Source organism: Oncorhynchus kisutch, linkage group LG11 (assembly GCF_002021735.2).
Source record: "Oncorhynchus kisutch isolate 150728-3 linkage group LG11, Okis_V2, whole genome shotgun sequence".
NCBI lineage: Eukaryota > Metazoa > Chordata > Actinopteri > Salmoniformes > Salmonidae > Oncorhynchus > Oncorhynchus kisutch.
Window position 1 is genome coordinate 90895408 of NC_034184.2, and position 13442 is coordinate 90908849.

Consider the following 13442-nt stretch of genomic DNA (forward strand, 5'->3'; position numbering starts at 1 on the left):
CTCTGCCAGATGGACTGATACTGTATATCTCTGTCAGGTGGACTGATACTGTATATCTCTGTCAGGTGGACTGATACTGTATATCTCTGTCAGGTGGACTATACTGTATATCTCTGTCAGGTGGACTGATACTGTATATCTCTGTCAGGTGGACTGATACTGTATATCTCTGTCAGGTGGACTGATACTGTATATCTCTGTCAGGTGGACTGATACTGTATATCTCTGTCAGGTGGACTGATACTTTATATCTCTGTCAGGTGGACTGATACTTTATATCTCTGTGTTAATATGTGGACTGATACTGTATATCTCTGTCAGGTGGACTGATACTGTATATCTCAGTGTTAATATGTGGACTGATACTTTATATCTCTGTGTTATATGTGGACTGATACTGTATATCTCTGTCAGGTGGACTGATACTGTATATCTCTGTCAGGTGGACTTGATACTGTATATCTCTGTCAGGTGCGACTGATACTGTATATCTCTGTCAGGTGGACTGATACTGTATATCTCTGTCAGGTGACTGATACTGTATATCTCTGTCAGGTGGACTGATACTGTATATCTCTGCCAGATGGACTGATACTGTATATCTCTGTCAGGTGGACTGATACTGTATATCTCTGTCAGGTGGACTGATACTGTATATCTCTGTCAGGTGGACTGATACTGTATATCTCTGTCAGGTGGACTGATACTGTATATCCTGTCAGGGTGGCCTGACTGTATTTCAGGTGGACTGGACTGATACTGTATATTCTCTGTCAGGTGGACTGATACTGTATATCTCTGTTCAGGTGGACTATACTGTATATCTCTGTCAGGTGGGACTGATACTGTATATCTCTGGGTTCCCCAGGTGGACTGGTACTGTTATATCTCTGTCAGTGACTGATACTGTATATCTCTGTCAGGTGACTGATTACTGTATATCTCTGTCAGGTGGACTGATACTGTATATCTCTGTCAGGTGGACTGATACTGTATATCTCTGTCAGGTGGACTGATACTGTATATCTCTGTCAGGTGGACTGATACTGTATATCTCTGTCAGGTGGACTGATACTGTATATCTCTGTCAGGTGGACTGATACTGTATATCTCTGTCAGGTGGACTGATACTGTATATCTCTGTCAGGTGGACTGATACTGTATATCTCTGTCAGGTGGACTGATACTGTATATCTCTGTCAGGTGGACTGATACTGTATATCTCTGTCAGGTGGACTGATACTTTATATCTCTGTCAGGTGGACTGATACTGTATATCTCTGTCAGGTGGACTGATACTGTATATCTCTGTCAGGTGGACTGATACTGTATATCTCTGTCAGGTGGACTGATACGGTATATCTCTGTCAGGTGGACTGATACTGTATATCTCTGACAGGTGGACTGATACTGTATATCTCTGTCAGGTGGACTGATACTGTATATCTCTGTCAGGTGGACTATACTGTATATCTCTGTCAGGTGGACTGATACTGTATATCTCTGTCAGGTGGACTGATACTGTATATCTCTGTCAGGTGGACTATACTGTATATCTCTGTCAGGTGGACTGATACTGTATATCTCTGTCAGGTGGACTGATACTGTATATCTCTGTCAGGTGGACTATACTGTATATCTCTGTCAGGTGGACTGATACTTTATATCTCTGTCAGGTGGACTGATACTGTATATCTCTGTCAGGTGGACTGATACTGTATATCTCTGTCAGGTGGACTATACTGTATATCTCTGTCAGGTGGACTGATACTGTATATCTCTGTCAGGTGGACTGATACTGTATATCTCTGTCAGGTGGACTATACTGTATATCTCTGTCAGGTGGACTGATACTTTATATCTCTGTCAGGTGGACTGATACTGTATATCTCTGTCAGGTGGACTGATACTGTATATCTCTGTCAGGTGGACTATACTGTATATCTCTGTCAGGTGGACTGATACTGTATATCTCTGTCAGGTGGACTGATACTGTATATCTCTGTCAGGTGGACTGATACTGTATATCTCTGACAGGTGGACTGATACTGTATATCTCTGTCAGGTGGACTGATACTGTATATCTCTGTCAGGTGGACTGATACTGTATATCTCTGTCAGGTGGACTATACTGTATATCTCTGTCAGGTGGACTGATACTGTATATCTCTGTCAGGTGGACTATACTGTATATCTCTGTCAGGTGACTGATACTGTATATCTCTGTCAGGTGGACTGATACTGTATATCTCTGTCAGGTGGACTATACTGTATATCTCTGTCAGGTGGACTATACTTTATATCTCTGTCAGGTGGACTATACTGTATATCTCTGTCAGGTGGACTATACTTTATATCTCTGTCAGGTGGACTGATACTGTATATCTCTGCCAGGTGGACTGATACTGTATATCTCTGTCAGGTGGACTGATACTGTATATCTCTGTCAGGTGGACTGATACTGTATATCTCTGTCAGGTGGACTGATACTGTATATCTCTGTCAGGTGGACTATACTGTATATCTCTGTCAGGTGGACTGATACTGTATATCTCTGTCAGGTGGACTGATACTGTATATCTCTGACAGGTGGACTGATACTGTATATCTCTGTCAGGTGGACTGATACTGTATATCTCTGTCAGGTGGACTGATACTGTCTATCTCTGTCAGGTGGACTGATACTGTATATCTCTGTCAGGTGGACTGATACTGTATATCTCTGTCAGGTGGACTGATACTGTATATCTCTGTCAGGTGGACTGATACTGTATATCTCTGTCAGGTGGACTGATACTGTATATCTCTGTCAGGTGGACTGATACTGTATATCTCTGTCAGGTGGACTGATACTGTATATCTCTGTCAGGTGGACTATACTTTATATCTCTGTCAGGTGGACTGATACTTTATATCTCTGTCAGGTGGACTGATACTGTATATCTCTGTCAGGTGGACTATACTTTATATCTCTGTCAGGTGGACTGATACTGTATATCTCTGTCAGGTGGACTGATACTGTATATCTCTGTCAGGTGGACTGATACTTTATATCTCTGTCAGGTGGACTGATACTGTATATCTCTGTCAGGTGGACTATACTTTATATCTCTGTCAGGTGGACTGATACTGTATATCTCTGTCAGGTGGACTGATACTTTATATCTCTGTCAGGTGGACTGATACTTTATATCTCTGCCAGGTGGACTATACTTTATATCTCTGTCAGGTGGACTGATACTTTATATCTCTGTCAGTTGGACTGATACTTTATATCTCTGCCAGGTGGACTGATACTGTATATCTCTGCCAGGTGGACTGATACTTTATATCTCTGCCAGGTGGACTGATACTTTATATCTCTGCCAGGTGGACTGATACTGTATATCTCTGCCAGGTGGACTGATACTTTATATCTCTGTCAGGTGGACTGATACTTTATATCTCTGTGTTAAGATGTGGACTGATACTTTATATCTCTGTCAGGTGGACTGATAGTGTATATCTCTGACAGGTGGACTGATACTGTATATCTCTGCCAGGTGGACTGATAGTGTATATCTCTGTGTTAATATGTGGACTGATACTGTATATCTCTGTGAGGTGGACTGATACTTTATATCTCTGTCAGGTGGACTGATACTTTATATCTCTGTCAGGTGGACTGATACTGTATATCTCTGCCAGGTGGACTGATACTGTATATCTCTGTCAGGTGGACTATACTTTATATCTCTGTCAGGTGGACTGATACTGTATATCTCTGTCAGGTGGACTGATACTTTATATCTCTGTCAGGTGGACTGATACTGTATATCTCTGTCAGGTGGACTGATACTTTATATCTCTGTCAGGTGGACTGATACTGTATATCTCTGTCAGGTGGACTGATACTGTATATCTCTGTCAGGTGGACTGATACTGTATATCTCTGTCAGGTGGACTGATACTGTATATCTCTGTCAGGTGGACTGATACTGTATATCTCTGTCAGGTGGACTGATACTGTATATCTCTGTCAGGTGGACTGATACTGTATATCTCTGTCAGGTGGACTGATACTGTATATCTCTGTCAGGTGGACTGATACTGTATATCTCTGTCAGGTGGACTGATACTGTATATCTCTGTCAGGTGGACTGATACTTTATATCTCTGTGTTAATATGTGGACTGATACTGTATATCTCTGTGTTAATATGTGGACTGATACTGTATATCTCTGTCAGGTGGACTGATACTTTATATCTCTGTCAGGTGGACTGATACTTTATATCTCTGCCAGGTGGACTGATACTTTATATCTCTGCCAGGTGGACTGATACTTTATATCTCTGTCAGGTGGACTGATACTTTATATCTCTGTCAGGTGGACTGATACTTTATATCTATGTCAGGTGGACTGATAGTGTATATCTCTGACAGGTGGACTGATACTGTATATCTCTGCCAGGTGGACTGATAGTGTATATCTCTGTGTTAATATGTGGACTGATACTGTATATCTCTGTCAGGTGGACTGATACTTTATATCTCTGTCAGGTGGACTGATACTGTATATCTCTGTCAGGTGGACTGATACTGTATATCTCTGTCAGGTGGACTGATACTTTATATCTCTGTCAGGTGGACTGATACTTTATATCTCTGTCAGGTGGACTGATACTGTATATCTCTGCCAGGTGGACTGATACTGTATATCTCTGTCAGGTGGACTATACTTTATATCTCTGTCAGGTGGACTGATACTGTATATCTCTGTCAGGTGGACTGATACTTTATATCTCTGTCAGGTGGACTGATACTGTATATCTCTGTCAGGTGGACTATACTTTATATCTCTGTCAGGTGGACTGATACTGTATATCTCTGCCAGGTGGACTGATACTGTATATCTCTGTCAGGTGGACTATACTTTATATCTCTGTCAGGTGGACTGATACTGTATATCTCTGTCAGGTGGACTGATACTTTATATCTCTGTCAGGTGGACTGATACTTTATATCTCTGTCAGGTGGACTGATACTGTATATCTCTGTCAGGTGGACTGATACTGTATATCTCTGTGTTAATATGTGGACTGATACTGTATATCTCTGTCAGGTGGACTGATACTTTATATCTCTGTGTTAATATGTGGACTGATACTGTATATCTCTGTCAGGTGGACTGATACTGTATATCTCTGTCAGGTGGACTGATACTGTATATCTCTGTCAGGTGGACTGATACTTTATATCTCTGTCAGGTGGACTGATACTTTATATCTCTGCCAGGTGGACTGATACTTTATATCTCTGCCAGGTGGACTGATACTTTATATCTCTGTCAGGTGGACTGATACTTTATATCTCTGTGTTAATATGTGGACTGATACTGTATATCTCTGTCAGGTGGACTGATACTTTATATCTCTGTCAGGTGGACTGATACTTTATATCTCTGTGTTAATATGTGGACTGATACTTTATATCTCTGTCAGATGGACTGATACTGTATATCTCTGTCAGGTGGACTGATACTTTATATCTCTGTCAGGTGGACTGATACTTTATATCTCTGTCAGGTGGACTGATACTGTATATCTCTGTCAGGTGGACTATACTTTATATCTCTGTCAGGTGGACTGATACTGTATATCTCTGTCAGGTGGACTGATACTGTATATCTCTGTCAGGTGGACTGATACTGTATATCTCTGTCAGGTGGACTGATACTTTATATCTCTGTCAGGTGGACTGATACTGTATATCTCTGTGTTAATATGTGGACTGATACTGTATATCTCTGCCAGGTGGACTGATACGTTATATCCGTTTGTGTTGTCAGGTGGGCTGATAATGTACATCTCTGTGTTGTCAGGTGGGCTTATAATGTACATCACTGTGTTGTCAGGTGGGCTGACTCTGTATATCGCTCTGTGTTGTCAGGTGGACTGATACCATTTTTCTCTTTGTGTTGTCAGGTGGACTGATACCATTTATCTCTGTGTGTTGTCAGTTTGGCTGATACTGTATATCTCTCTGTGTTGTCAGGTGGACTGATACCATTTATCTCTCTGTGTTGTCATGTGGACTGATACCATTTATCTCTCTGTGTTGTCAGGTGGGCTGATTCTGTGATCTCTCTGTGTTGTCAGGTGGACTGATACCATTTATCTCTTTGTGTTGTCAGGTGGACTGATACCATTTATCTCTGTGTGTTGTCAGTTTGGCTGATACTGTATATCTCTCTGTGTTGTCAGGTGGACTGATACCATTTATCTCTCTGTGTTGTCATTCGGACTGATACCATTTATCTCTCTGTGTTGTCAGGTGGGCTGATACTGTATATCTCTCTGTGTTGTCAGGTGGGCTGATACCATTTATCTCTCATTTTTGTCAGGTGGGCTGATACCATTTATCTCTCGGTGTTGTCAGGTGGGCTGATACCATTTATATCTCTGTGTTGTCAGGTGGGCTCATACCATTTATCTCTCTGTGTTGTCAGGTGGGCTGGTACTGTATATCGCTCTGTGTTGTCAGGTGGGCTGATACCATTTATCGCTCTGTGTTTTCAGGTGGGCTGATACTATATCTGTCTGTGTTGTCAGGTGGGCTGATACCATTTATCTCTCTGTGATGTCATGTGGGCTGATACCATTTATCTCTCTGTGTTGTCAGGTGGGCTGATACCATTTAACTCTCTGTGTTGTCAGGTGGGCTGATACCATTTATCTCTCTGTGTTGTCAGGTGGGCTGATACCATTTAACTCTCTGTGTTGTCAGGTGGACTGATACCATTTATCTCTCTGTGTTTTCAGGTGGCTGATACTATATCTCTCTGTGTTGTCAGGTGGGCTGATACCATTTATCTCTCTGTGTTTTCAGGTGGGCTGATACTATATCTCTCTGTGTTGTCAGGTGGGCTGATACCATTTATCGCTCTGTGTTTTCAGGTGGGCTGATACTGTATCTCTCTGTGTTTTCAGGTTGGCTGCAAGGCGGTGATGGTCTTCTTCCAGTACTGTATAATGGCCAGCTTCTTCTGGCTGCTGGTGGAAGGCCTGTATCTCCGCGCCCTATTGGCCGTTTCCTTCTTCTCTGAGAGAAAGTACTTCTGGTACTACATTCTGATTGGCTGGGGTGAGTGTGGCTCCCTGTCTGATTGGCTGGGGTGAGTGTGTCTGTCTGATTGGCTGGTGTGAGTCTGTCTGTCTGATTGGCTGGGGTAATTGTATTTGTCTGTCTGTCTGTCCGATTGGCTAGTGTAAGTTTGTCTGTCTGGCTGGCTGTCTGGCTGTCTGTCTGACTGGCTGGTGATGAGTTTGTCTGTCTGCATGTCTGTCTGATTGGCTTGGGCAAGTGTGTATGTCTGTCTGTCTGATTGGTCTGTGTCTGTCTGATTGTTTGGGGTAAGTTTGTCTGTCTATATTCTGGGTTTGGCTTTACCAGACATTGATTGGGTGTGTGCTTATCTCCTGCAGGAGGGCCAACCATCTTCATCACAGCTTGGGGTGTGGCGAAGGCCTACTATAATGACGTGGGGTAAGAACAGCTCTCTGACATGTGGGGTCTAATTTTAGTCCGCTCCGGCTAGACCTCAGCATGTGACTCATGGGACTTGCAGCTGTAATCAATCAAATGTATTTATATAGCCCTTCTTCCATCAGCTGATGTCACAGAGTGCTGTACAGAAACCCAGCCTAAAACACCAAACAGTAAGCAATGCAGGTGTAGAAGCACGGTGGCTTGGAAAAATTCCCTAGAAAGGCCAGAACCTAGGAAGAAACCTAGAGCGGAACCAGGCTATGAGGAGTGGCCAGTCTTCTTCTGGCTGTGCCGGGTGGAGATTATATCAGAACTTGACCAAGATGTTCAAATGTTCATAGATGACCAGCAGGGTCAAATTATAATAATCACAGTGGTTGTCGAGGATGCAACAAGTCAGCACCTCAGAGTAAATGTCAGTTGGCTTTTCATAGCCGATCATTCAGAGTATCCATACCGCTCCTGCTGTCTCTAGATAGTTGAAAACAGCAGGTCTGGGACAGGTAGCACATCCGGTGAACAGGTCAGGGTTCCATAGCCGCAGGCAGAACAGTTGAAACTGGAGCAGCAGTACGGCCAGGTGGACTGGGGACAGCAAGGAGTCATCAGGCTAGGTAGTCCTGAGGCATGGTCCTAGGGCTCAGGTCCTCCGAGAGAGAGAAAGAGTGAAAGAGAGAAAGAAAGAGAGAAAATAGAGAGATAATTAGAGCGAGCATACTTATATTCACACAGTACATAAGATAAGATAAGACAGGATAAATACTCCAGATATAACAGACTGACCCTACCCCCCCGACACATAAACTACTGCAGCATAAATACTGGAGGCTGAGACAGGAGAAATACAACAGATATAACAGACTGACCCTAGCCCCCCGACACATAAACTACTGCAGTATAAACACTGGAGGCTGAGACAGGAGGGGTCAGGAGACACTGTGGCCCTGCCCGACGATACCCCCAGTCAGGATATAACCCCACCCACTTTGCCAAAGCACAGCCCCGACACCACTAGAGGTATATCTTCAACCACCAATTTAACATCCTGAGACAAAGCCGAGTATCGCCCACAATGATCTCCGCCACGGCACAACCCAAGGGGGGGCGCCAACCCAGACAGGAAGTCAGTGACTTCCTAGGGACGGCATGGAAGAGCACCAGTAAGCCAGTGACTCAGCCCCTGTAATAGGGTTAGAGGCAGAGAATCCCAGTGGAGAGAGGGGAATGGGCCAGGCAGAGACAGCAAGGGCGGTTCGTTGCTCCAGTGTCTTTCCGTTCACCTTCACACCCCTGGGCCAGACTACACTCAATCATAGGACCTACTGAGGAGATGAGTCTTCAATAAAGACTTAAAGGTTAAGACCGAGTCTGCGTCTCTCACATGGGTTGGCAGACCATTCCATAAAAATGAAGTTTAACCTGTTATGGCTGCCAGTGAAAATAGAGGGCGCCAAATTCAAACCACAGAAATCTCATAATTACAATTCCTAAAACATACATGTGTCTCATACCATTTTAAAGCTATTCTCATTGTTAATCCCACCAAAGTGTCCGATTTCAAATAGGCTTTTCAGCGAAAGCACTACAAACGATTATGTTAGGTCTCCACCAAACCACAATAAGCAGAGCCATTTTCCAGCGAAAAATAGCATTCACAAAAAGCAGAAATAAAGATCAAATGAATCACTAAACTTGAATTATCTTCATCAGATGACACTTATAGGACTTCATGTTACACAATACATGCATGTTTTGTTTGATAAAGTTCATATTTATATTTTTAAAAATGGAGTTTACATTGGCGCGTTAGATTCACTAGTTCCAAAAACATCAAGTGATTTTGCATAGCCACATCGATTCAACAGAAATCATCAATGTAGATGATAATACAAGTTATACACATGGAATTATAGATATACCTCTCCTTAATGCAACCGCTGTGTCAGATTTTTTTTTTTTACTTTCCGGAAAAAGAAACGCATGCAATAATCTGAGACGGCGCTCAAAAGTAAAAACACCACAGCCACAAAATGGCGTCAACATAAACAAGAGATGACATGATAAATATTCCCTTACCTTTGATGATCTACATCCGAAAGCACTCCAGGAATCCCAGGTCCACAATAAATGTTTGCTTTGTTCGAAAATGTCCGTTATTTATGTCCAAATACCTTCTTTTGTTAGCGCGTTTGGTATACATATCCAAAAGCTAACTCTGGTCAGCGTTATATCGGAAAACAACTTCAAAAGAGATATTACCGGTCGAAGAAACATTTCAAACTAAGTACAGAATCAATCATTAGGATGTTTTTAACATATAGCTTCAATAAAGTTCCAACCGGAGTATTCCTTCTTGTCTACGTGAGCAATGGAACACAAGTGACTACCATGAGGAAAAAGCGCGATCACAAAATGGCTGTTTGATGGACATCTGATATATTCTGCTCTCATTCACTCCCACAACAACATAGAAGCCTCATTATAATTTCTATTGATGGTTGACATCTAGTGGAACCCCTAGGCAGTGCAACATCATTCATATCTCAAGGGGATTTCATTGGGGACTGAATACATACAAGCTCAGATTTCTGACTTCCTGTTTTGATTTCAACTCAGGATTTTGCCTGCCAATATGAGTTCTGTTATACTCCCAGACATCATTCAAACAGTTTTAGAAACTTCAGAGTGTTTTCTATCCAATAATAATAATAATATGCAAATATTAGCAACTATGACTGATGAGCAGGCTGTTTGATATGGGCACCTTTCATCCAAGCTACTCAATACTGCCTCTGCAACCATAAAAAGTTAATAGGAGAAAGCCCTGCCTCCAGCTGTTTGCTTAGAAATTCTAGGGACAGTAAGGAGGCCTGCATCTTGTGACTGTAGCGTACATGTAGGTATGTACGGCACGACCAAATTGGAAAGATAGGTGGGAGCAAGCCCTTGTAATGCTTTATAGGTTAGCAGTAAAACATTGAAATCAGCCCTTGCCTAAACAGGAAGCCTGTGTAGAGAGGCTAACACTGGAGTAATATGATCAAGTTTTTGGGTTCTAGTCAAGATTCTAGCAGCCATCTTTTGCACTAACTGAAGTTTATTTAGTGCTTTATCCGGGTAGCTGGAAAGTAGAGCATTGCAGTAGTCTAACCTAGAAGTGACAAAAGAATGGATACATTTTTCTGCATCATTTTTGGACAGAAAGTTTCTGATTTTTGCAATGTTACGTAGATGGAAAAAAGCTGTCCTTGAAACAGTCTTCATATGTTCATCAAAAGAGAGATCAGGGTCCAGAGTAACGCAGAGGTCCTTCACAGTTTTATTTGAGACGACTGTACAAACATCAAGATTAATTGTCAGATTCAACAGAATGTCTCTTTGTTTCTTGGGACCTAGGACAAGCATCTCTGTTTTGTCCGAGTTTAAAAGTAGAACATTTGCCGCCATCCACTTCCTTATGTCTGAAGCACAGGCTTCCAGGGAGAGCAATTGTGGGGCTTCACCATGTTTCATCAAAATGTACAGCTGTGTGTCATCCGCATAGCAAACACCGGCCACGAACAGTGTGTTTACAATACCGTCATCCGCATTGCAGTGGAAGTTATGTTTATGTTATGTTCACCAAGAGGTAAAATATATAGTGAAAACAATAGTGGTCCTAAAATGGAGCACCGAAATGTACAGTTGATTTGTCAGCGGACAAGCCACAGAGACAAACTGATATCTTTCCGACAGATAGGATCTAAACCAGGCCAGAACTTGTCCATGTAGACCAATTTGGGTTTCCAATCTCTCCAAAAGAATGTGCTGATCGATGGTATCAAAAGCAGCACTAAGGTCTAGGAGCACGAGGACAGATGCAGAGCCTCGGTCTGATGACATGAAAGGTCATTTATCACCTTCACAAGTGCAGCCTCAGTGCTATGATGGGATCTTCAGGAAAGCAGTGTTTGTCTTCAGGAAAGCAGTGAGTTGTGGCGCAATAGCTTTTCCAATACATTTTGAGAGGAATGGGAGATTCGATATAGGCCGATTAGTTTTTTTATATTTTATTGGTGAAGTTTTGACTTTTTCAAGAGTGGCTTTATTACTGCCACTTTCAGTGAGTTTGGTACACATCCGGTGGATAGAGAGACGTTTATTATGTTCAACATAGGAGGGCCAAGCACAGGAAGCAGCTCTTTCAGTAGTTTAGTTGGAATAGGGTCCAGTATGCAGCTTGAAGGTTTAGAGGCAATGATAATTTTCATCATTGTGTCAAGAGATATAGTACTAAAACACTTGAGCGTCTCTCTTGATCCTAGGTCCTGGGAGAGTTGTGCAGACTCAGGACAACTGAGCTTTGAAGGAATACGCAGATTTAAAGAGGAGTCCGTAATTTGCTTTCTAATAATCATAATCTTTTCCTCAAAGAAGTTCTTGAATTTATCACTGCTAAAGTGAAAGTCATCCTCTCTTGGGGAATGCTTCTTTTTAGTTAGCTTTGCGACAGTATCAAAAATACATTTGGGATTTTCCTCAATTAAGTTGTAAAAACAGGATGATTGAGCAGCACTGAGGGCTCTTTGATACTGCACGGAACTGTCTTTCCAAGCTAGTCGGAAGACTTCCAATTTGGTGTAGCACCATTTCCGTTCCAATTTTCTGGAAGCTTGCTTCAGAGCTCGGGTATTTTCTGTATACCAGGGAGCTAGTTTCTTATGACAAATGTTTTTTAGTTTTTTGGGTTGCGACAGCATCTAGGGTATTGCGCAAGGTTTAATTGAGTTCCTCTGTTTGGTGGGTAATTGATTTTTGTACTCTGACATCCTTGGGTAGGTGGAGTGAGTCTGGAGGGGCATCTAGGAATCTTTTGACAATAAATGACTGATTTGTTCCATAAAGTTCCATCATTTAAGTCCAAATAGCCACTTGTTGTTAGCATTTTCAGCCCAGTAATTTATCTTCATGAGGCGCAGGCACTTCATACAGACAAAAACTCAAAAGGTTCCGTTACAGTTCTTTAGAAACATGTCAAACAATGTATGGAATCAATCTTTAGGATGTTTTTAACATAAAACATCAATAATGTTCCAACCAGAGAATTCCTTTGTCTTCAGAAAAGCACTGGAACGAGAGGTAACTCTGTCGGGAGCACGCGTCATGAGACCAAGGCACTCTGCCAGACCACTGACTCAAAGAGGTCTCATGAGCCCCTCCTTTATAGTAGAATCCTCATTCAAGTTTCAAAATATGGTTGACATCTAGTGGAAGCCTTAGGAAGTGCAACTTGACTTCATAGAAACGGTCTATTCGGTAGGCCAAGCTTGAAAAACTACAAACCTCAGATGTCCCACTTCCTGGTTGGATTTTTCTCAGGTTTTCGGCTGCCATATGAGTTCTGTTATACTCATAGACATCATTTAAACAGTTTTAGAAACTTCAGAGTGTTTTTTATCCCATACTAATAATAATATGCATATATTAGCATCTGGGACAGAGTAGGAGGCAGTTTAATTTGGGCACGCTTTTCATCCGGATGTCAAAATACTGCCCCCTAGCCCAAAGATGTAAATGTTACACTCTGGGCACACTATTCGTCCAAAAGTGAAAATGCTACCCCCTATCCCAAAAAGGTTAACTTCTTGGTGCACCGATCACGTTAGCGGGATCATTTTTGTCAACATCCGCTGAATTGCAGAGTGCCAAATTCAAATTAAATTACTACAAATATTTAGTAGCATATATTGAAATCACAAGTGCAATATACCAAAACACAGCTTAGCTTGTTGTTAATCCACCTGGCGTGTTAGATTTCAAAAAAGCTTTACAGTGAAAGCAAACCAAGTGTTTATTTGAGGACAGCTCTCAGTCGACAAAACATTAAAATCAGATAGCAGCAAAGTAGTTTGGTCACGAAAGTCAGAGAAGCAA

At 42.1% G+C, this 13442-nt stretch overlaps 1 protein-coding gene across 1 annotated transcript in view; it reads left to right on the forward strand.

The window, feature by feature from the left end:
• vipr1b (vasoactive intestinal peptide receptor 1b) overlaps positions 1-13442 on the forward strand; it is a 207728-nt gene that overhangs the window by 174113 nt on the left and 20173 nt on the right. Inside the window, exons 6-7 of the mRNA XM_031836478.1 lie at positions 6971-7124; positions 7466-7526. Coding sequence (XP_031692338.1) covers positions 6971-7124; positions 7466-7526 — 215 coding nt within the window. The remainder of the gene's footprint in view (positions 1-6970; positions 7125-7465; positions 7527-13442) is intronic.